This window comes from Leucopleurus acutus, assembly GCF_964270905.1.
Source record: "Leucopleurus acutus genome assembly, chromosome: 3".
NCBI lineage: Eukaryota > Metazoa > Chordata > Mammalia > Artiodactyla > Delphinidae > Leucopleurus > Leucopleurus acutus.
In genome coordinates this window covers 52,483,175-52,508,675 of record NC_139145.1, presented here as the reverse complement: position 1 = coordinate 52,508,675, position 25,501 = coordinate 52,483,175, and the positions used below count along the sequence as shown (strand labels likewise).

General features: G+C 43.0%; 1 protein-coding gene across 2 annotated transcripts in view; it reads right to left on the bottom strand.

The window, feature by feature from the left end:
• Positions 1 to 25,501, bottom strand: part of DPYSL3 (dihydropyrimidinase like 3) — a gene marked incomplete at both ends in the record, with an annotated part of 110,930 nt that overhangs the window by 30,002 nt on the left and 55,427 nt on the right. For both annotated transcript variants that reach the window (XM_082835341.1, XM_082835342.1), the window contains 2 exons: positions 430 to 614; positions 5,178 to 5,266. In XM_082835341.1, coding sequence (XP_082691467.1) covers positions 430 to 614; positions 5,178 to 5,266 — 274 coding nt within the window. The remainder of the gene's footprint in view (positions 1 to 429; positions 615 to 5,177; positions 5,267 to 25,501) is intronic.

Here is a 25,501-nt window from a genome sequence, read left to right as displayed (position 1 = left end):
CCCATTCTCACTGCTCTGCCTGTACTCTCTGCCCCTGCTGCCTCAGACCCAAGCTGGAAGTCCTGAAATTACTTTTTGCCCACGATCCACAACTTTTTCAGTCCACTTTCCACAGAGACTGGCCCAGAGGTGATAAGTGCTGATTCCCCACCCATGGTATACCGGACCCCAGCTCTAAGGCAGACAGAGAAGACACCTGCTTTCAAGGTCATGAACCTCCTGAATCTCCTCTATGTGGTTACAGGAGCTGCCAATGTCCTCACCATAACCAGCTTTTCTCAGGTCTCATCAGGCAGAAAGTCTAAAAACTGAATTGAGGGGAAGCGTACGAGTTACCAACAGAGACCACTACAGTTAACATGTTAGTTAAACTCACTCCCTAGGACCCCTCGCACGCTTTACAGAAATGTGTAAAGTCGGGGGACTTACTGATCATGGTGGTGCCCCCTGCTAAGGCAGCCTTGGTCCCTTGGAAGAAGTCATCCACTGTGGTCATTCCCTTGTAGGGCATCTGGAAGTGAGTGTGGACATCGATGCCTCCAGGGATCACCATTTTCCCATTGGCCTCAATGGTCTTCACCCCTCCAGGGACAATCAGATTGTCTCCAATTTGCCTGGTGAGACAGGGAAACAACCAGCAATTTAAAAGAATGACTTCCAAGATAAACATAGTATTATAAGGATTTGCAATGTTGTAACTTATGTTTATCAAAGTAGTCTTTTGCAAGTGATTCACAAGTTTAGCAATCTAGAAACAAATAAAGACAGGTATCCATAACAGAAAACATTTTTTTTATTCCAAGACATTGAATATAGTTCCCTGTGTTATACAGTAGGACCCTGTTGTTTATTTTATATACAGTAGTGTGTATCTGTTAACCCCAAATTCCTAATTTATCCCTACCCGCCTTTCCCCTTTGGTAACCATAAGTTTGTTTTCTACGTCTGTGAGTTTGTTTCTGTTTTGTAAATAGGTTCATTTGTATCATTTTTTAGATTCCATATACAAGTGATATCGTAGATATTTGTCTTTAACTTACTTCACTTAGTATGATAATCTCTAGGTCCATCCAGAAAACAATTTTTTTATAGACACAAAACAATCTGATATGCTGTTTGGTAGGACCGTGTGTCCTGGCTTAGTACCGTAACCCCAGTGGCTTAACCATGTCTAGAATATAGGGTGTGTAATAAATATTTTTTAATAAGTGTTTTTATTATCCTTTTCATTTTGTTCTTTATTTAAAGGTCAGGAAGAACATTTGCAGAAGGACCGAATGGCTGTAAAATAATGAACTGTTAGGAGAGACTGAAGGAGGTAAAGAATCGTTTTAAAGAATAGGTGTGTGAACTTTGCTATCCTCTAAACGGGTTCATCTGTGCTCCTAATAACAAATGGAATCTGTCTAGGGCGTTTCACAACTCAGACTTCACTCTCAATTCCATCCTTCCCTGATAGTTTATCTGTCAATCACAGCTGATGGCAGATTCTCAAAGAGGAAGCCAAAGACGCAGATGCCTACACCAGCTGCTTTTGTACGGTCAGCATCTCAGCAGAAGTTTCAAGCCAAGGAAGGTGATTATGACAACCTCCACCAGACACAGCTTCACCCAAGAAGCTTCAGAGCATCCCAGGGAGGCAGAGAGGGGGAGACTGGGGTGGGAAGGAAGCCAGTAAGTATGCCAAGGGCACACTACACAAGACAATTGGCAAATACAACTACTCCTAGCACAATGTAACCACACAGACCATCTATGTTGCTTAGTTCACATCCTTGATTGAAACATCCAGTTAATTCCAGGTAGACTTATGATTCTTTTTTTTTTTTTACTAAACTTATTTTATTCATTTTATTTTTGGCTGCACTGGGTCTTCATTGCTGCTCGCAGGCTTTCTCTAGCTGTGGTGAGCGGGGGCTACTCTTCATTGTGGTGCGCGCGCTTCTCATCACAGTGGCTTCTCTTGTTGCAGAGCATGGGCTCTATGCGCACAGGCTTCAGTGGTTGTGGCATGCAGGCTCAGTAGTTGTGGCGCACGGGCTTAGCTGCTCCACGGCATGTGGGATCTTCCCGGAGCAGGGCTCGAACCTGTGTCCCCTGCATTGGCAGACGGATTCTAAACCACTGCGCCACCAGGGAAGCCCTAGACTTATGATTCTTAAGGCTCTACATTATCATGAGCCCTCTCCTACCTTGGGGACACATGTACCCCACTGCCAGTGGCATGAATACTTTCCGCTTTTGTTCACAGCCAGCTAAGAAAGACACTTTCCTGGGGTAGGAAGAAGTTTACCACTTGCCTGACAAAATCTAAGTTCTACAACTAAAATTAAGTCTTCCTGACATCTCTAAGAGTTCACCCTTACCACGTCACCACTCTGCCATTCCAGAGCCACCACAATTCAAAACACACTGTGGAAAAAATGCAGCCTTGATTGTAACTCCATTCTAGTCCAGATACTGGCCAGTGTGTTCTCATTTCCCTCTCTCACTGATTCACCTCTAAGAGAAATTGAGAACCAAGGGCATGAAGAGTTGCCTGGCTTGGGTGTGCCTATGTATGTATGCTTCTACCAATTTTGACAACTGGTATAACACCCAGTCTGAAAAAGAAAAGCCTTCCCTCCTTTTCCCCACTGAACCAATCAAGGTCCCCTTAATCCTTGAAGGCATAGCTTCTATCTCCCCTCCTTGGTCAAGTTTCTACTGACAGCCAGGTCTAATAATTAAGAGTGTGGCTCTGCCCTGGATGTGAGCTATGTGGATTCGCAATCTTGGATCTGCTAATACTAGCGTTATGACTTCGGCCAAGTTACTTAACCTCACCATGTCTCAATTTTTTCAGCTGTAAAATGTAATAAAAGTGCCTCCTCCATAGGTCTGTTGTGTAGATTAAACATTAATCTGTGTTAAGCCCAAAGAACACTGTTAGTTAGGCACATGAAAATTTAGTAAATACCAGCTATTATAATCAATAACCACCTTAATCTCACATAGCCCTCTCCTTCCTCTGGATCTCATCTGTTCTACTAATTTAATACTCGATATTGATATTATCTGGTGATGTCACGTGCTTTGCATGTACAGACACGTCACTTCCCCTAAAAGACTCTCAGGTCCCTGGGGGAAAAGAGCATGATGATTTGGGTCCCAATGATATCTACCATAGCGTGTGACATAGTATGTGTCCAGTGCCTGAGACAACTTCTTTGCACATAGCAGGTACTCCATCAATCTTCACAGGAAACAACTCTGTAAAAACTGGAGGAAATTATTTCTGTTTTTATGCTCTGTGAGTTAAGAATGTTGTTGGAGATATATCATTTTATAGGACTGGATGAAGATCATGTTTATACACCCTTTTCTCCACCACCAACACACACATCTGATGGTTAAATTCCTTCTATAACATCCTTGACAAGTGGCCTTCCAGTCTATTTTAATAGAGATGGCAAAGAAGACTCAGTTTTTGTATTCAACTATGGTAGTAGGTGCCTGAATCACTGCGTGAAGATGGATTCCGAGCCTGTATTTAGGACTCAACTGTGAAAAGTTCTGTGATCAATTAGTGATGCCTGCCATGAGCTCTGGAATGAGGAAGAAGCATTAGGTACTAAATTTTTTTCCAACTCTGAACATCTCTAAATGAGGGAACACACTTCCACCAGAGAGTGGACTATACACAATAATGTTTTAGTAAGAGAAAAATGTAGAATTAATCGTGGCTCATATTTTGAAGAAAGTACTGTTTTACACTGGTTGGCTTGTCTAACAATTCCATTTTTCCTGCTTCTAATATGAAAAAGTATTTATGCAAATTGGCAAGGCTACCAAACACAAATATCTTCATTCTTGCATTTGTTACTCATTCATCCATTCATTCAGTCACTCATCCATTCATTCAATGCATTGATTAATATGTTGATCTTTAGCAAGTTATTTACTCTCTCTTCCTCTTTCTCCTCTATCCTCCTCTGAAAAGGGGGTAATAAGAGTACTCACTTCATAGGATTGCTGGCAGATTAAATGATAAGGCATGTAAAACATTTAACGCAGTGCCGGGCACATACTATATACTCAATAAAAGGTAGCTCTTACAAAAGTCTCTATGTGTTAAGTACTGGGGTAAGTGCTGCAGATACGGAGAAGAATAAGATATGGTCCTTGCTCTAAGAGTGCCAACGGTGTCAGAATTGCTACGATTGATAAAAGCACAGGGTTTTTAAAAGCTCATCAAATGGAAAGCTAGCCTAGATTTAGGGGCTGGTAAGGAATGTTGACCTACAGAAAGTTGTATTTAAGCCAAGTTTCCAAAGATAAGTAAGCAATCTATAACCAGAATCTTAAGGTAGCCAATGAAGCTGAATAAGATAAAAATAAAACTGAATGAGGCCAGGGATGGCTCATATGGTGGGTTGGATATACCAGTTTTATACAATATCTTATCAATGTGGGGAAGTACCCGGCTTTATGTGATGAAGGCTATGTGTAAATCAAATCCTTTTTTAAAGGTCACTATGAAGCTACCCATAAAGGTTACCTGGCTGTGCTGCTTGCAGGCATCCAATAGCAAACCATTTTGTAAAGTAATTATATATCCCTAGAGTATCTATTTGGAAACCTTGCCTGTCCTATGTATGTCCTGTCTGTGCTCTGCCTATCCACGTCCTACCTAAGTCAAGGTTCAGTTTAAATGCCCTCTCCATCTCAAAACCTTCCTCTGAAGGGATTTCTCCTCCCTGTGCACTTCTAAATTACTTATCCTCATTTGAACTCCTTTGGTACCTATTACACTAGGCCTTATATTTTTAGGGTGCTGTGATTTGTGGACGTTTTCCAGTGACCTTAAGGACAGCGGTGACATCTCCCAATTCTCCAAGACACATAGAGTGCCCATCAATGCAGCTTGCCCAAAGGGGCCCTTAGCATCATTTATTTGGGTGACTGAATTCAGATTTTTCATTTCATTCATGTAATCCAAGTGAACTAAGGCTAGCTCCCATTTTTAAGGGATTATGTACATCCAGACTGAAGGGCTAAAATAAAAACTCATTTTTAAGGAGGAGAAATGAAACACACAGCAGCGACGGGCTAGTGAGCAAAAAAGAAGCAAGTTTCCTTCTGAGCCTCTGACGAAGAAAGTTCAAAAGACAAAACAAAGGGTACTATATACCTACTTTATTAAGCCGTCTTCCATGTAAATATCAGCGTAAAAGGATTGATCATCGTTGACGATTCTGCCTCCCTTGATCAGAAGACGGTCGCTCTAGAAAAGAAGGAAAACGGGAGTCATTCTCACAGCTAGGATTTCAGAGAAGAGAGGTCTGCCGAGGTGCTCCCAATTCATTGTTTTAGAGGTTTAGCAGAAACCATTTTCTTAAGACATCTGTGTGCTCAGTGCACTCAGTCTTTCTGTTAGGTATCCAGTCTTTCTCGTTTGACCCTATTCAAATTATTCTGGAGTTTCACCTCTTGCTTCTGCAACCTATCATAGCCACTCAGAAATGTAGCTACTCTTTATATTGGCTTTTTCCAGAAAGCACTATATAATGCAAAGTGGGATAACATCTACCTCAGTGCCTAGCACTCTGTCCGGTATTCTGTTGGCACTCAATAGTGATTCCCAAAAACAGAACTTAGGGTCAGGCATACAATGAAATGGCCTTTAAAAGTCTTTATATGACAGGGGGATCATGTTATGTTTAAAATTCAGGATACTTAAACATGTGCACACATGCACACAAAGTTGTGGAATGTATAACTCAAGGTGGAGAAATTACGCAGGATTCATATTTGCTTCACTATACTCAGTATTTCTCACATTCTCTGAAACATATTTCTTTATTGCTTTTCTTGTGAAAAAAAAATTTCCTTTCTTATGAGAAACGTCTTTTTAAAAATTATAACTTAAATGAAGTTTGGATAAGTGATCCAAATGGAAACAAGGCACATACACTCCGAAGTTATTAATAAAATATAAACATATATTTTATTTATAAGTCAGGAGAGACACAAATCACTAGTCAGCTTTAGAGATCACAGATTTCATTAAATGAATGGAGCTTAGACCCCAGCATGAAGGATGGACATAGCTTTGTTGGGTTCATGGGGGAGAAGAGAATCCCTAGGAGCCTGGATGAGTGGCACTGCAACCTAAAGAACAATGGTGAGCTGCCGTTTGTTAAGAATTCAACATACAGTCTTCAACTCTCCACCCATCCATCCATCCATCCATCCATCATTCACACATCCACTCACTCAGCAAATAAGTATCTAATATTTATTGTTAAATAGTGGGGAGGATGCAATTGTGAGTGAGCCACACCGTCAAGGTCACTGCCTGGATGGAACTTAAGGGGAAGTCTAGCAATAAGGAAATAAAGTCATCAAAATAAGTAAAACAATGTAAAATTGTATCAAGTGTCACAAAATACAAGGGAGTGGGGCTTGTTTAAATAGAGGCTGGAAAAGGCCTTTTCAGGGAAGATCAATTTAGATGGAGAAGTGCAAGCAGAGGGAACAGTGTGTGCAAAGGCCCTGTGGTAGGAAGAAGTTTTGTTTCTTTGAAAACCTGAAAAAGATCACTGTGGAGGAAGCTTAGGGATCAAGGAGGGAAATGGCATGAGATGATGCTGGTGAGGTAGGGCTTTCAAAAGGGGACATAGGTTTCATGGGGGAAGGAAGCCCCACAGACAGGCTGACTTCTGGCTTCCGAAATCAAAGACTGTGAACAGGGCCAGAAAATGAGAATTGAAGCTAGGACTCCTCTGGGGATATAGCCAATTACCACTTACTCTCTCCTGCTTCCAAGGTATTGGGTAAGAATAAGAAATTTCATCATACTGTATTGTCAGGGGGAAGGATTTTTTAAAGATACAGATCAATGAGGTGTTGAGACAAAACCTACATATACGGCAGAGAAGATGTGCTAATGGGGTCAAATACAAACCAGTACCACACGTGATCTCCAAGCCCCTCAGGAGCTGGCCTCTGTCATTACATCCACTCTGTTAGGTTCTATCACACGTTGCCTCATATTTTATATGGTGGCAAAACTAAGAGACACGTAGTTCTAGCCGCCTATCAGGCTCTCTGGCCACTAAGCCTTTGCAAAGATGTTCTCTCCGCCTTCTCCTATGTCCACCTACCACTGACAACCATCCTCGCCATTGTCAAGCCTCAATCAAAGGGGTTTTCCCCTAGGATACACTACCTGACTTTCCAGCAAATGCTACCTGCTCCCACTGCAGCTGAAACAATGAATTGTTCTACAAGAGTTGGTTTACTGTTCATTGGTCTCCTGACTACACCAAAGACTCCTGTAGTCTTAGAACTATGTGTCTTTTGATCTTTTTACCTTATTCCCATCTTCGATAGCTGTTAAATATTGGTCAAATGAATGGCTGAAGGGTGGGACACAGGAGGTGTCAGAATGATAAAAAGGCCATCTGAGTCAGAAAGTTATGTGAAGTGGTCGGAATATTGGACTTGTAAGGAAAAACAATTTTAATTGAAGGCTACTGTAATCTACCACTTGAACAGAAATTGCAAAATGACAGGAGGCAGTCCTAGGACTGTGCTTCTCAAACTGGGGTGCACATTAGAAAAATATAGATTCCCAGGCCCTGCTCTAGGCCAACAACTATGTATTTTATAAGCTCTATAAACGGCTCTCAGGCAGTCATCAGCCAGCCCACAGCAAGTCCCAGACCAGCACCAGGAACCACTGCCCCAGACACAGTCTGTGTTGTCTGTGAAGGCAACAAAAGTTTCTCCAGCAGGAGCTTCATACTAATAACAATCTTGGCAACTATAAGAGTTCCCTCTCACAGCTCAGTGCTTTTCTGATGCTCTTTATCTTTCTAGCAAAGAGCTGAAGTAAGCTGGGTTAGGGAAAGGGGCCAGTTACTGCCTGAACTGAGCCCAGCCATGAAATATGACCATCCTCCTGCCTGGGGGCATCCAGTCCTGAGCCACTGGGGATCATCACTTCCTTCAATAAGCATGAAATATCAACAAAGGGGAAAAAGCTACCTCAGGCCCCTTGTACATCAGGGGTGTAGTAAGAGGTGACCCAAGTGGAATTAACATCACTGAGATGGCATTGTTAAAAACTGTTCCAATGCCAGTGAAGTAAGCTTGACTCAATCATCAGGAACCTAAACAGAGCACAAAGATGAACTGTAGGCCTGGTGTAAGTTTCAGAGATGGGAGTAACAAGACCCCTGCTGTATGCACTATAGTATTAATATTATTATTTGTCTTCATCACGTAGAGCAGAGATATCAAAACCACAACTCACAGAGCTCAAGCAAATGCTGTTCCTGGGGGTCTTCAGCTTGTCCCCTGAACTTTTATTAAAGTGGTTAATAAAACTGCTTTATTAATTTTAACTCTTTCCATGCATGTGGGATCCACTACAAAGGACAACCCAGGCAAACAGTCATCAGACACAGAAGCATGAGAAAGGCAAGTCTTGGACTTGGCATTGAAGAATGATACAGCAACGACTGACCACTCCCAGGCCACATGAAACCAGACCTCCCTGGTTACGGAACATGCTTGTCTGTGAAGTCATGGACCAGCCTTAGGCAGTAACACATTCTGGGGCCCAAAGCCAACAAGATGAACAGCTCTGACAGCTCTGGTTAAAAATTACCCTCGACGGTGTTAGAAAGGTGAGTGTGGCTCTGAGGGGCTCTTTGCTCTCTGTTCTCAGTAGCTGAGGCGGTCAGGAACCCGAGAGCTGACGCCCGAGGAGGTAAAGTGGTCTAGATGGGAGCCGACCAACGTTTCTCATGCATTAATAGGTATAAAGGATGAAGGTACTTCTAGAGCACACAGGGATAGTCCGGAGGGTATCTGGAACCCAAGATGAAGCTCTTCAGAGCCTGCAGCACCAGGCCAAGGACCCTGGCTGCTTTGGGCCCTGCACGGCCACCAGGGCTGAGTGAAGCCTGGTCTTGCGGCCCAGAGGGGTGCCGGGGGTACCAGCTGCCAAGCTTGGGCTCCACTGGGTTCTCCCACTACTAGGAGAATCGGGCCGACCACTTAACCAGGTGTGTGATCTTGAGTTAGGACTTAACCTCTCAGCACCTCAAGTTTTTTATTAGCTCAGAGCGGATAATAACACCTAGCTCACCTCTCAGGGTGGCTGCCAGGACTAAATGAGGTGGATGAAGGGGGAAAGGTGTGTGTGTGTGGTGTGCGTGTACATGTATATATAAAATATCTAACACAGTAAACACCTATAAATATTAGTTATATTTATTCCACTCATTATTTACAGTACTTTAAATTTTTATAAAATGCCTTAAATTAAGAAGCATACTGGGGAGGGATTATTGTTCCCATTTTCCCAATGAGGAGATCTACACAGAGAGACAGATGACTTTCTCCAAGTGACAGCGTTGATTAGTTCCAGTTGGAAGTAAATCCAGGTCTCTCATCTCTTGGCACCAAACTGCTTTCCACCTGAGGCCACTGCACCAATAGTGCCTAAACCATATGCCAAGTGGCTCTTTCCGACAGGGCTGTCCTCTCTGTTTGACACTGCATCTGACAGTTCCAGAGCAGGAACGGCTGACTTCCTCTGCAGTAGGAAACTTCAGGAATCCAATCACTTGTAAGCCACTACTTATAAAATCAGTGGATTTGACCTGCCCCTTATGGCCTGAATGTGTTAATGCAGCTTATAAAGGGACCTGATTTACAATCCAGGGTAGCAGAGGCCCCCGAAGTTTGATAAAGTCCGACCCTTTTTCCTTCACTAGGATATGACAATGATTAGAAAAATCAAGCATAAAAAATCAAGAGTCTGTGAGAAAATGGGACAGAAAAGAGACAGAGAGAAACAAAGAAAAGAAGGAAGGAAGGGAGTGAGAAAAGACAGAGGTACAGAGGTGACAGGGGGAGCAAGAGAGGGAAGGGAGGGGCCTCCCTGGTAGCGCAGTGGTTGAGAATCCACCTGCCGATGCAGGGGACGCGGGTTCGTGCCCCGGTCCGGGAGGATCCCACATGCCGCGGAGCGGCTGGGCCCGTGAGCCATGGCCGCTGAGCCTGCGCGTCCGGAGCCTGTGCTCCGCAACGGGAGAGGCCACAACAGTGAGAGGCCCACGTACCAAGAAAAAAGAAAAAAAAAGAGAGGGAAGGGAGGAGGAAATAAACTTATAACAAGGGATGCTGTTAAGAATGGCTGTGATTCAAACTAGAATAGAAAATGCAAGGACAGGATCTTGAACTTAAGCCGGTTGGAGATGCTGGTTCCCATTTTAGTTTTCCTCACCTAGTCTTCAACGTAAAGAACTTAAATTACCACGTCTGTCTGAGCTAATGAGACTATGCCTCCCAGAGAACCCAGAGCCCTCCGTGGATTTCTTCTCACTCAGTAAAATCAGCCCCAGAACAGTACTTAGGACACCTCTGTCCTATACTCTGCAGACATGCCAGCAGCTCAGAATAAAAACTATAATCCTAGGAAGAGAAAAAGAGAATATAAACTGAGGAAGGAGTCTTCCACAATAAAATGTTTTAGTACCTGTGTTCAAATCACAATGCGCAGACTCTGACCCTCAGTGGGGACTCAAGATCCTGTCTAAGTCCAGATGAAGGCGCAGGTGGTTATTTAAAATAAATTCCCATCTGGGTAATTAGATTTGACTCCCTAAAAACATTCCCATGCTTAAGAATACAACGGGATGGATAGACTACACAGATGAAATCTTGTAGCTTTTCTTCCCCAAAGCAGCATCATTTAAAGAAGACAGAGAAAAGGCTTTCTAAGATCGTCCTGGTTGCCTCAACATGGTATTTAGGAAAAGGTACTGAATAGGCTTTCAGGAGACCAGAGATCTCATCCCACCTCTGCTGTTAAATATGCAACCTTGGGTGAGATGCACAGGCATGAGTTTGAATTCTGCAACGAACACTACCTGTGTTTGGGAGAGTGACTTCACCTCTCTGGGCTTCAGTTACTTCATCTGTGAAACGGGGGACAATGGTATCTTTCTCTCAGGGTGCTGGTTAGGATTATGGGGGTTCCTATAGGTAAAGGGTTGAACTCTGCTTGGCAATTTATAGATGCTTAGTACATGTGAGCTACTATCATAATTATTCTTCCTTTCAATCATAACTGGCCACTGTACAATGGCCCTCTCACAAATATTCTAGAAGAACTGAACTAACACTTTGTTAATCAAAATCTAACAGACCTTGCCATAAAGGGAATTCCAGAGGCGCCAGTCCCCAGCCAACCCCCAGCAACTGTTCTCAGCTCCTGCCACCGGCTGCCAAGGTCAGCCAAGACTTCTTCTTTTAAACCCACTCCCACAGGACAAGTTCCCACGGCCCCTCCAGGTCACTCTTCCGCTGGAAATAAGGCTCCATGAGCAGATAACAATCTACTTGCTCTCCTCCAGCAGGAATGCGGAGTGGGTGGCAAGGTCTCAAACCTGCCCCCAAACTCACCCTCCCTGCCCAATGCATGGATCTGTTTCCAGGCCCCTCAATGACAAGCATGCCGTGGAGACGGAGAGAACGAGTAAGGTCAGGGAGGAAATAAGACTTCTTGAAGGGCAATGCAGCTTCCTGGCTCTGAGTCTTTATTGAAACCAGGCATAGTTGTACAGGGCTGGCTATTACAAACGTCTGAACTGCTACAGATGAATCTCAAAAACATCCCTCCTTTCTCTCACCACCCAAACATACTTATGACCAAGTGTGCACCATGGAGGCTAATGGTGGGAGTGGGTGGGGAGGAGAGTGGGGAGGGGAGAGTGGGGGGAGGGCACTCCCTTCAAAGCACAGCCCACCGAGCAGAATGCATAATGAATGGCAAGCACTGTCGTCTCTTTCATGTGTTTGGTTTGGCCCTGGAAGGACAGACCACAAGGTAGGAAAGCAGTAATGCAGAGGAAGCAGTAGCCAAGGGCAGGTTTAACCAGGGCAGGGTGGCAGCTCCCTCTTCTGAACTAGAACATCAAAGCCCGCTGTGCGCATTCTTCCCCCCAGAACTTCATGTTCACCATTTTGAAGACGTAATTATCGAAGGGCCAGACAAGTGATGTGCCCTGCCCTGGGTCAGACTGGAGTGGCGAAATGAACCGTGGATGGCATCTTAATCCCAGCCCCCGATAACACTCTCCCAGTCTTTAACAGGGTTCCAGACACAGATAAGCACGAGTGGATAACCAGACAGGGAACCGGGGGAGGGGAGGGATGACACAGCGATGGACAGAGGAGCCACAAAGCCATTCCAACCTCAAGCAGGAAGGCCAGCTGGGCCTGTGAAGCCCAAACCTCAGTCACTACTGTGCTATTTTCATGATACTGGACAGATCCCGGTACAAACTGTACTGTTATTTACTTAATATTATCCTGAAATAAATATATTTTAAAAGTAAACACTGTCTCACTCCCATAAATTCTAAGCCAGTATCACTTACCAAAAATAGACAGTAAACCTAGGAATGAATACAATAAAAACCTCATGAAACTTTGGCTCCATTCTCTGCCCTCAAAAGGGTTCTGAAGGATGAGCTCAGATCTGCTACCTTTGTTAAAAGGAAGATTAGCCAGTGTCAGGGTGGGGCGGGGAGTGGAGGGGTGGCGTTCAAGACAAAGTAGCACTATGCTAAGACTTTTTCCTCGACCTGCTCGTAAGGTTAGAAAAATAATTAGAAAAGGGACAAAATTTCTCTCTTTGTGGTTCAGTGTCATTGAATGCCCTCTTCCAGAATCACCTAAAATGATCTAACGTAACAGCAGGACTACCATCCCTGCTCTTGAAACATGGACCGACGTGGACAACGTGAGCCACCACGGGCTTGAGCAGTGTCCCAAGCAGAGTCACAGGGACGTCCCAGGTACTGGACAGCACAGCACACGGAGGAGGTTATTGGAATGAAGGATCACCGTTTCAGAAGGTTAGGGAGAAGGAGAGAGAGGGGCAGGGTGGGTAAATCTAGTATGAGAACAAGCATGCCTTATCATAAAATAGGATGTGACAAATCTGGGTACAAGAAAAAAAATGTGGTCCATCTTAAGCTGGGCTTTGGGGAAGGAAAAATGGAAAGGTTGCTGTCTGGATGGAAACCAGCCCTAATCACAGTTTGCAAAACCATTCAGAATTTAGGTAGCGACCAAGGGAGTTTGGAAGCCACAGCTGCACTGGCATCTCTGCTAACTCATTGTGTGCTTCTAGGCAAGTGGCTTGATCCAGCTCTGGGCCTCAGCGTCTTCAGCTGAGTGAAGGTGGAGCTCCCTAAAAAGGCCCGTTTACGTATCTGTAAAGTACAGATACTAATGCCTACCTCCCCAGCTACTGTGAGAATTAAATACCATGATGCAGGGTCGGGGCACTTCGAAAAAGCACCATGGGTGGCAGGCATTACAAATATTACCACTACTACTAATTTCACGACGGTGCTACCACCTCTATTTTATTGCTCTGATTATGTACATGTACAATTGAAGGCAAATCCAAATTGCAGTATAAATGTAAGGTAGCTACTACTATTACATATAAAGTGCCTGAGAAATGTGTTGCTCAGGACAGAGTATAAAGTAGAATATGGTTTGAAGAAAAGTCAGTGCTTTAGAGATCTAATTCATGGGCACATTTGGTCTGGGTTTATAGGAGAGTTTTGTGTTGTGTTTGTTATTTGGGGGTTTTTTGTTTTGTTTTGCATTGGTACTTTTTGGCCTCAAATCCATGTGTTATGGGTGAAAGCTCTCTGTCCTATATGCACGCTAGGAAACTGGGGTCCAGCTATGTTCAAACGGGATCCTGTGTTCCATCAGCTCGACAGCCTGTGTAAAAGCCAAACGCCTACTTCATCAGGAAGGAGGGCCTGAAATTTCAACCAGGTCTTGATTCTAGGGATAAACAGGTTTAATAATTCATTCCTGAAACGTACACTTGTGTGACTACTGGCTGTGAAGATGTTATGTTAGGTGTACGGGAAGGCAAGGACAAAACAGTCGGAAAAATTAAGCCATGACCACAAATAATAATGTGAAGTAAAAAGAGCGAGGGTAAAACTATAGAGGCAGTGAAATGATCAGTGGTTGCCAGTGGTTTGGGGAGGGAGGGGGTGGGAGGGAGGGGTGAATAGGTGAACAGACAGAGCACTGAGGGTTTTCAGGGCAGTGAAACTATTGCATAAGATGTTTTAATGGTGGATACAAGGCATTATGCACTTGTCAAAACCCATAGAAAGGTACCCCCCAAAAAGAGTGAACCTTAATGTAAAACTATGGGCTTTCATTAATAACATATCAATGCTGGTTCATCAGCTGTAACAAATGTTTACCACACCAATGCAATATGTTAATAACAGGGGAAACTTGGGGTGGGGGGGAGTGGGAGGGAGCAGATGGGCACTCTTACTACTTCCTGCTCAATTTTTCTGTAAACCTAAAAGTGATCTGTTATACAGTGGAAACTAACACACCATTGCAAAGCAGTTATACTCCAATAAAGATGTTAAAAAAAAAAGTGATCTGAAGAGCAAAGTCTATTAATTAAGAGAGAGAGAGAGAAATGGGAGAAAAACCCTCTGGTAGAAATCAAAGAAGGGTCCACAGAGGCGAGCCGAGGTGGGTCTTGGGAAAATGGTTAATCTGGACCCACAGGTATGACCCAAGGCAAGTGGGGGAACAATAATTCGTAACTAGCATTTACTGAAAACTTACATGTCAGAAACTCTTAGAAGCTTTATGTACATTTTGTTCAATTAATCCTCAATGAAATGAATTATGTGCTGTTTTCTCCCCATTGGGTTGATGAAGACATGGAAGCTTAGGGGGGTTAGTGCAGGGTCTGGTGTCACATAACCAGTCACTGGGAAAACCAAACGTATCAAGGCAAGAAATGCATTTCAGGGGAAAACTGTGGAAATGGGTGGGGTCCCTGATGCTTTGGATTCTGGAAGAAGGGGATGCAAACAGTGGCTGGCTATGGGGTTTGACCTTTATCCCATAGGTCCTGGGGAGCTGTGGAAGGATTTTGAGAAAATGAGTGAAATACAATCGAAGAGTTAAAAAAAAAAAACGCTGACAGAATGGCCATGCTGGAGATAAAGGAAGGAACTAGTTAGAATGTAACAGCAAGCGGTGGGGGGTGGGAAAAGGAAGAAAAAGCAACAACCTATATCACTCAGGATGCCAGGAAACAGATGGAATACTCAAATTGGATTATTAAAGTGCATTTAACAAAAGGATTATTTAACAAAGCATGGACAGGGTTTAAGGAAATTAAATGGATCCAGAGCACACCAACAACAGGGAGAAATGCCATCCCCAAGCCCAAGGAGGCCAGAGGAGGGATTACCGGAGCTGAAGAGGGCAGCTGTACGGGGGAGGGCACCTGCTGTGACCTCCAGCAGAGGCACGTAGCCACTCCACAGCAACCCAACAGCAAGGAATCAGAGGGAAAACACCCTGATTTCATGGTCCTCCCTCCCTCCAGTCCCCTAGTGGTACCACATCAACTAAATCCAACCAGGAGCCCAAGGGCAAAGGACCTATTGGTGCAGCCCAGACAGGTCCAGGGTGTGGAGCAGGACAGAAAACCTTGGTGAGGGCAGCTGAAGAGGCAAACAGAAAACATCCAGCCTAGTCCCTGAACATCCAACCACGGGACACAGTTTAATAAACTGCAATACAGCCACACTGTGGATTACGGTGCAGCTACTTTTTAAACAGGTTAAATCTATATCTTGAACTTAAGAAATATCTAAAATAAGTAAGTGGCAATGTGCAAAATACGATACTGTTCTTGCAAAAGCAAACAAACAAATACTATTATTATGTTTCTGTATGAGCAGGAGGAAGGTCTGGAGGGATGTATACCAAATTTGTCAACATTAGGTATGGTGGGGGGAAAGGATGCAAAGGGAGGAGGTATAAGGAACTTTTTTCTTTTCTCTTTCTCCTCTATTTACATACATTATTTCACTAGTTGCACAATGCATATGCCATTTTATAACTTTTAAAAAGGATTTAATATAGAAAATTACAAAAAGGAAAAAAGAATAAGGAGTTTGCTATGGTCCAGATGACAGCAAGAGTATGGGTTAGAACATGTATGGCATACTGCAGAGGAAAGCTGGAATCTAATTAGCAACTGAAGGGGAAGAGAAAGTGACGTGCCACTATTTACAGTAGCCAAGGCATGGAAGCAACCTAAGTGTCCATCGACAGAGGAATGGATAAAGAAGATGTTGTATATATACACAGTGGAATATTACTCAGCCATGATAAAAGGATGAACTAATGCCATTTGCAGCAACATGGATGGACCTAGAGATTATCATACTACGTGAAGTAAATCAGACAGAGGGAGACAAATACCATATGACACCACTCATGTGTGAAATCTAAAAAATGATACAACTGAACTTATTTACAAAACAGAAACAGACTCACAGACATAAAAGACAAACTTATGGTTACCAAAGGGGATAGGGGTGGGGGAGGGATAAATTTGGAGTTTGGGATTAGCAGATACAAACTACTATATATAAAATAGATAAACAACAAGGTCCTACTGTACAGCCCAGGGAACTATATTCAATATCCTGTAATAAACTATAATAGAAAAGAATCTGAAAAAGAATATATATGTGTGTGTGTATGTGTTGCGTGTGTGTGTGTATATATATATATATATATGAATCACTTTGCTGTACACCTGAAACTAACACAACACTGTAAATCAACTATACTTAGATAGATAGACAGACAGATAGATAGATAGATAGATAGATAGATAGATAGACAGATAGGAAGTGAAGTGCTAAAGGTAAATGATATTCAAGGCAGGCTGGCCAGGAAGAACCGATGAATAAAAATGCAGAAGAGAAACGAGTCACAAAGTTGGGGTGCAAGAACATGAAGAATAATTTTGAGGTGCTGGTTAGCCACACACCAAATAGGCAAGAATGGGGACTTGAGATTTAACAGGCTGGTTAGAAGCTGATGGATGGAGTTGAGTTAACCCTACACTGAGATGGCTATACCAACTGAAAGGCAATGAAGGGTAGTACGGACGCCTGGAATGGTAGTCAGGACCCGGATTCTGGTCCCAGCTCTGCGAACCCAAGCAAGGCACTTTGCCTCTCGGGGCCGCTGTCCACTGAATGGGACTCTCTTCCCTCTTTGAGAAGCAGCTCTCTCTCCACTTTGATCATGTGTGCCTGGCAGCTGGCTTTGACTGGGCCTTTGGAATGACAGGAAAGCCCAGTGAATTCCCGCTATTGCTTCTCAGAAACAAAAAACTCTTTCACTGAATCTGAAAGCCAGCCAAAATGCAATCCCCAGAGGAGCAATACGGGCTTGGGCCTTGGAATGTGTGAGCGGCACCTTCAAATGACAGGCGATTGCTCCCCATCTATTTGTGAAGACCACAGCGATTTTTCTCCAAGTCTGACCTTATACTTTTCAATTGGCCAGGGCTGCCTGGGGACTGCGGTTGCAAGCACACAACCACTGGCTTCTGCGACTTCCTAAAACTGGCCCGTGGTGGATGCGTCGACAACGTACGGCTGCCGTGTTGCAGCTCACACCAGGTGGCCACAGAAAGGGCCCTTGGAGAGACAGCATGGGAGGGAGGGACTGTTTCAAAGAGCAGAGATGCTCTCGGTTTGCTCTGCCAAGGAGTCCAGACATCAGAGATTGGGTCTGTACAGGACAGCAAAGGGGCCTGCCTCGTCAGTCACTTTGCAGCTAAAAGATCTAAGTGGTGAATCTGCCAGGGCAGCTCAGTGGAATGGTGAGAAAGAGAAGGGCTTTACAGTCACAGTCCTGGCTGTAAAATGAGTACAATTATATCTGCTCCAAAGGACTGAGGTCAGGAGTCAAGTCCAAATTCTGGGGCATGGTGGTGCTCACGAAACGCACGTTTCTTTCAAAGTTGGACTCAAATCTTATGTCAGTACCTTTCACCTGGATGCCTACCCACTCTCACTGCTATCTCTGAAAAGTAGCTTGACTTTTCACTTCTTTTTAGTTTACATATAGGCCTTAACTACCTTCCTATAAAAACCCAAACATACTTCCTAAGGAGTATGGGAAGCAGAGGAGGTGGGGCATTCTCTCTTTTTTCTGGCTCTTTCTTGACACAAGAAGCAGACAGTGGTGATGACTGACTCTCTGGGTCACAGCCTTCTGATACCTGCAAACCCACATCTCTGCTTTCATTCGATAGATCGGTATTTAAGCACTGACTATTTTTGACTCTTCGGCCCCAAACTTCTCCAAGTTATGTTGACAGAGAAAACTGCAGATGCTCTGAGAACAAGGACTTCAGGAGATCAGGCAGACTTGGAATGAAATGAACCCTTGAAATAAATATAATTGAGGTACCACTTGAAAATTATCAGAACGCAAAAATGAGACTAGCGGGCAGTTAATCCTGCCGTGACAAAAGGTTTCTTCATCTTCAATGAAGATCTAAGGCTTCACACAACAGGCACTTCCTGGGATATATTCAAGACTGCTTTCTATTTGCAAATGCTATGCTGACATTACAGGAATTGATTCCCTGTGGCTAAGGGCCCGCAGACTTCATCCCTACCTGCAAAGCCATGAGTTACCCGCTTCTTTTCCCAATGATTACTGGTTCACTTTCTGTGATTCTAACACCAGGAGAATGATCTTCTTTGGAATAGTTCCAAAACAGTCTGTTCTTTTATGACATGTCTCTGTTCAGAAATGTTTCCAAAAGTGCTAAGGCAACTGAAGTTTCCAGTTGCAGGTGTTTTCTGCATTCCAGAATGTGTATTGTGACATGTATTAAATTGTGTCTAAAAGAAACAGCAAAGGAGTTAGGACCTTTGCAAGTCTCTTTAAGTCATCTCAGATGCAGCAGGTTTTCATCTGTGGTATGACTTGTGTCTGTTATCCCAAGTCTTTTCATCTTTCATTGATCATTTCATTCACTTGAGGTTAGACCATAGGGCGGATAGTTTAGTTGTCTTCTGATAACCCTGTTTCCTTGACACCCGCTCTCCCTAAACCACTTACTAAGGGAAAGCACATTAGTTTAAAGTAAAGGAACAACATGCCTTTTCATTCATTTATTTATTTATCCATTCGTTCCTTCATTTAACGTTTGTAAATGCCTCCTTTTCACAGTACTAGGGATACACGAGTGAACAAAATTAATTCCCTGCCATTGCAACTGTAGGTGTTGAAACAGCAAAGAATAAGTCAGCCAATAAATAAGTACTGTAATTTCAACAGTGATAAGTGACATTTAGAAAGAAGGTGAGGGACTTCCCTGGTGGTCCAGTGGGTAAGACTCCGCTCTGCAATCCCAATGCAGGGGGCACGGATTCGATCCCTGGTCGGGGAACTAGATCCCATGTGCATGCCACAACTAGGAAGTCTGCATGCCACAATTAAAGATCCCACATGCCACAATTAAAGATCCCACTTGCCACAACTAAGACCCAGCGTAGCCAAAATAAATAAATATTTTTTTTAATTAAAAAATTTTTAAAAATTTAAAAACATAAAGAGGTGAGGGGATGGAGGCTTGGAAGAAGGTCTGGGACTGCTTCTGATCAGGTCTTCAAAGAGGGCATATCTAGGAAGCTATCAGCCAAACTGAGCTCTACAAGTAAAGCCTCCTAGAAAAGACTGCTCCCCACTCCAAGCGTGCAGGAAGGACAGAGCTCTGAGCTGCAGATAAACACATCAGGTCCAAGGGAGAGTGAGAAGGGAGGACAGCTGATGCCGAGACACTGGGGGCAGTGGAGATAGTCAGGGCCAGGCCACGTGGAACCTTGAGCACCATGGTCTGGGTTTTATTCCAAGTGCAACCGATTTTTGAGCTGGGGAGTGACTTGATCTGATTTACATTTTAAAAGGATCACTCTGCTTATGCATGGAGAAATGACCTGATGGTTGGCAAAGTGGAAGCACTGAGACCATTGGAAGGTTCCTGCAGTAAGGTGAGGGAGGCTCAGCTAGGGTGGTGGCAGGGATGAAAAATGGTGAGAAGTGGCTGGATTAAAATTCTCTTTTAAAGGTAGGGCCCACTAAGTTACACAGCTGCTATATAGCTGAGCTGGGCCTTAACCCCAACACCTGCTGGAAACAAAGCCCGGCCACCTCTTAACTCGATTGTGTCTTCTCACTGATAAAGTCCAAGTAAGTTTAACCCATATGTTTTAGAAATGATAGACCACACAACCTTAAAACAGGAGGGCACAGCTGCAAGAGAGCCATCCACATTCAATATTTCAAGCACCTTCTGTTTCCCATATCATAACAAGTGGTTTTACCAGCAGCTCAAGTTCATTTAATTTTTTTTTTGATTGATTACATATTTATCAGGTCTTATTGTTGAAAACACTTCTAAAATAAGTAATTGTAAAACTCTGGCACAGCTTCCACCTCCCCTCATGTTACAGATGTACGGGTCTGGTTTCCTGCTTTAGCAAATGTGACCCAGCACACGTAACCGATTCTCCTCTGACGGGTCACATTTCTTTGGGGCCTGGGGCCCATCACTATGAACATTCATTCTTCATTATGTGTAGCTGTCCACTTTGACGTGTGAAGGTATAAGCCACTGGGAAGGCTCTGCAGTAGACCTCAAATACCTTGATTATCTTTTAAAATGTCCCTGATCTCCATTTTTACCCTCAAATCAAGGGCCAAATATTTCCTGTTCAATCGATTAAGTGGATTCCAGGTGACTGAGACTTCAGAGTACATTTTTTCTCTTCCTAACTTTAAGCAACTTGATAACAATGGTTACTAAACCGCTTGGGTTAACTTCAGTGTAGTGGGTGAGGGTTTTAAAGTCAGACAAGGAGATGGATTTGGACCTAACACCACCCGCTTAGCTAATAAATACGAAACTTTAGATGAGTTAAATTTCTGAGCCTCGGTTTCTTCATCTGTAAAGTGGAACTAATAATAACTATACCTTAGGCATGTTATAAGCATGAAATGAGATGCCATATATAAAAATACGATTGAAAATCAAGTCAGTATGGGCTTTGGCATGGCATTATTTCTTAGAAATACTAATTACCTGGGTTTCCCTTTTCTATTCATTGAGAACTTCCCCGGTTTGAAGTTTTGAATTTTAAATGTCTTTGTTCTTAACTTCTCCCCCATATTAGTTTGCAGCTGCCACAACAAACTGTCCCAGACTGGTTGCCTTAAACAACAGAAATTTGTTTTCTCACAGTTCTGGAGGCTAGAACTCCAACGTCAAGGTGTCGGCAGGGTTGGTTCCTTCTGAGGCCACTGTCCTTGGCTTGTAGATGGCCAGCTCCACCTCCCTGGGTCCTCACACGGTCTCTCTTCTGTGTGTGTCTGTGTCCTAATTTCTTCTCATAAGACACCAGTCGTACTGGATCGGGACCCACTCTTAATGACCTTACTTAACTTAATTACCCCTTTAAAGACCCTATTTCCAAATACAGTCACATTTTGAGGTACTAGGGGGTTAAAACTTCAACACATGAATTTTGAATGGACACAAATCTGCCCATAACACCCACCCCCTCACATTTTCCCCCCGGGGGGAAAAAAGTTGTGAGAAAAGCACTGAGCCAGAGCAAGGGAAATGAGTCCTTTGCCTCATGTTCTTAAAAACTATTTTGCTGTGTGACCTTTGGCAAATTATCTTCCCTCTTTGGCCCACTTTTTCTTAATCATTAAAGTGAGAGGTTTGCAATAATGGATCGCTTATTTCTCTTCCTGCCCTTAACTGAGCAAAGCTAGGTTGGATTCTCACAGCAAGGAATCTGAGATAGAGCATGCAATGAAATAACTGGAATCAAAGCACAACAAAACAAAACAAAAACATGCCTTCTTTATGGAATAAACCTAGGACGAATTTTTCTAGAAGCAGAGGATTACATTCAATTGGTTTAAAATGTTTTAGGTTGCTTAAAGCCCTTTCTCTCTGTAAGGCCATAATTTAAACCAACTTAGTTGGATAAACCAGAAACCCCATTCTGAATTTATCAATATCCCCGAACAAAGTAATCTCATCAAGATATGGGGCACAGATTGGCTTGGAGGGAAAGAGTGTATGATTTCAAATAAAGGTCTCCTTGAAAGAATTAAGGGGGAAAAAATTTAAAAACAAACGCACATACACACAGAAAATGTGAAATTAAAACCAGCTCCCAAGCTTACAGGTTAAGCCATTAAGGCGAGGGAGGGGAAAAAGGAATGGGCATATTTCCTCTCCAGCTGTGCAGCTTTTGGTCCTAAGACACTGTGTACCTCCACAAATGTCAACAGCCTCAGCAAGACAGGGAGGCGAGCAAGGGTGGTGGTGAAGGAACAAATGTGCTCATTGGAGAGCAGGGGAAAACAAAGACGGAAAGCAGAGTTTTCCCTGGAAAATGGCAAAACTGCTAGAGCAAGTGGAGTGATGACAAGAATATAAGACTAAGATTAAACATAGTAGGACTCAAATCAGAGTGTGATACTCACAAGCTGAGCAACTGTGGGCACGTTACTCAACTTCTCATCCCGGGGTAGCTTTTAATTTAACTTCAGCTAAAAAACAGTAACTGAAAACACACCCACCATTTCATTTTTGCTGTTAGTACCAAGATCTCGGAAACAACCAAAAAAATCAAACCAAATGGAATTAACTGAAGCACTGGGATAATATGTATGTATTTAAAATTATGATATGTAAAAACAGAGTTGCCATATGATCCAGCAATCCCACTCCTGGGCATATACCTAGATAAAACTGTAGTTCAAGATGATACATGCACCCCAGTGTTCATTGCAGCACTATTCACAAGATACGGAAACAACCTAAATGTCCATCGACAGATGAATGGGTAAAGAATATGTGGTATATATATACCATGGAATACTACTCAGCCGTACAAACAAGAATGAAATAATGCCATTTGCAGGAATATGGATGGACTTAGAGATTATCATACTTTGTGAAATAAGTCAGAAAGAACGACAAATACCATATGATATCACTTATATATGGAATCTAAAATATGACACAAATGAACCTATCTACAAAACAGAAACAGACTCACCGACAGAGAACAGACTTGTGTTTGCCAAGCAGAGGGGGAGTGGGGGAGGGGTGGATTATGAGTTTGGGATTAGCAGATGCGAATTATTATATGTAGGATGTATAAACAAAAAGGTCCTATTGTATAGCACAGGGATCTATATTCGATATCCTGTGATAAACCATAATGGAAAAGAATATAAAAAAGAATGTATATATATATAACTGAACCACTTTGCTGTACGGCAAAAATTAACACAACATTGTAAATCAACTATACTTCAATTTAAAAAAAGAATAAAATTATGCTATGAAAGAATATTTAAAACACGGAAAGATGTCATATTATGGAATGAAAAGCGGGACATAAAATAGCATGAACAATATGCCATACTATTTTAATAAACAGTATATATCGTAGGAAGAAAAAATTTTATTTTATTTTTTAATTATTTTTGTTGTTGTTGTTTGTTTTTTTTGCGGTACGCGAGCCTCTCACTGTTGTGGCCTCTCCCAGTGCGGAGCACAGGCTCCGGACGCGCAGGCTCAGCGGCCATGGCTCACAGGCCCAGCCGCTCCGCGGCATGTGGGATCTTCCCGGACCGGGGCACGAACCCACGTCCCATGCATCGGCAGGCGGACTCTCAACCACTGGGCCACCAGGGAAGCCCAAAAATTTTAGATGGGTATACTCAAACTTTACAATGACTATCACTGAATGATTTCACTGTGGCCTATTTTTATTGTCCTCTTTTTTTTTTTTTTTTTTTTGGTAAATATTTCTACAACCATCGTGGGGTTTTTTTGGTTTGGGGTTTGTTTTTTTTTTGTAATTGGAAAAAAATTCCTACTCACTTTGTAAATTTCAGTATCCTACAGTAAACCAGACAGTTGAAAAAGCCCTAATTCAGTCAGTCTCAAATTGGGACTTGGGTTTCAGTTTCCTCATCTGTAAGGGGTAAGGGGAGACTAGACTGAAAAATTCTTTAAGGAGCTTCTGATTCCATGAGTTTTACAAAGCCCCATCAAGTCAAAACCTCAGCGGAATCTTGCTTAGGATTTTTTCAAGAAGCTGGGGAGGCCAGCGTGGGATATAGAATGAGAAAGTGGCATTCAAATCCACCTGAAGAAGAAGCCTTCGTTGGTGTTTTTTGCTAATTCAACTCAAATAGCCTTGGGTGCTGGGCATGGTAGGCACCTCCCTGGCAAGTTGGCTCTGAAAGTACAACAGTGTGGAGCTGCTCCTGGCGTTCCTGGAAGCAAGGCTGCTCCGAGGGGAAAGCAGGAGAGCTTCCTGAACCAGGCAGGGCTCCCGAGTCCAACCCCATGCAGACCAGGGCACCAACAGGCTGTGCTTCCCATCTGCCATAACCTGACCCTCATGCCCCACTGGAAATAGGTGTGGAGGAGGACTTAACCCTGGACTTAAGTGAACTCCAATTTGGACCAATGTCTCATGACCCCAGAGGTGCAAGAAGATAAAAGGTAGAATTTAAGGTAGCACCGTAGAGTGGGGTTAAGAATGTGGTTCTGAGTCAGTATGAAGTTTGGTTCCATCACCGAAAGGCTTGTGTGATCGTAGGCCAATTTCCTGATCTCTCGAAGTTTCCTCATCAATAAAATGGGAAGACCTAGTTGGAAAGCCAACTACCTAATTGAGTGGTCTTCAGGATTGCATGAGATAAGGGGAAAAAAGCACTTAATAAATACATGTTAATTCTTATCATTATTTTAGATGCTTCTGCGACAAGCATCACATTGCTAGGCAAAGAGACGGTGGTCAATAAAATATTCAATCAAAAATAGAAAAAAGGTATTATTATACATGATTAATTCTATAAGACACATTTTAATACACATAGTACTTTAAATGCAATATTTTAAGCTCCATGAATATATTTAATTCTCCCCTTTGTCTTCCCTTATAGATGCTCCCCTTAAAAAGATCTAGTGAGTATTATTACACTTAGAGTATTGAGACCATCGACTGTATAGTTTACAGACAGAAATGAGCTTGGTAAAATGTGCTTTAACTGTCCCCATCCCTCAAACCAAAAATGAATTTTAGAATAAAAGCTAATAACAGGAATAGCTGCAAGCCCAGAGAAAGCTGACAGACGCAATAGGATGAGGGACCGGAAATCTCTGGGAAAACACACACACAAGCACAAAAACATTCCATTTTAAAATGGCCAACACTACTTGAGATGAGAAGGAACTACTTAGCCAAGCCTTAGCCAAGCCTTCTGAAAGGTGGAGTTCGCTGTGCAAATGCGTACTAGGCTATCTACTGGCTGGTAACAACTGGAATGACTTGTGGTTTCTGGGTAAAGGCAGAAAGCCCAGAAGATCAGTTAAGATCTCTGTTAGATCCTGGTTCAGTCATGTAGTTTTCTCTATTTGAAAGAGGACATAAAGGTCTCCATTAACTCTTTTAAATCATTTGCAGTAAGAGAAACGATGAATCTGTTTGCA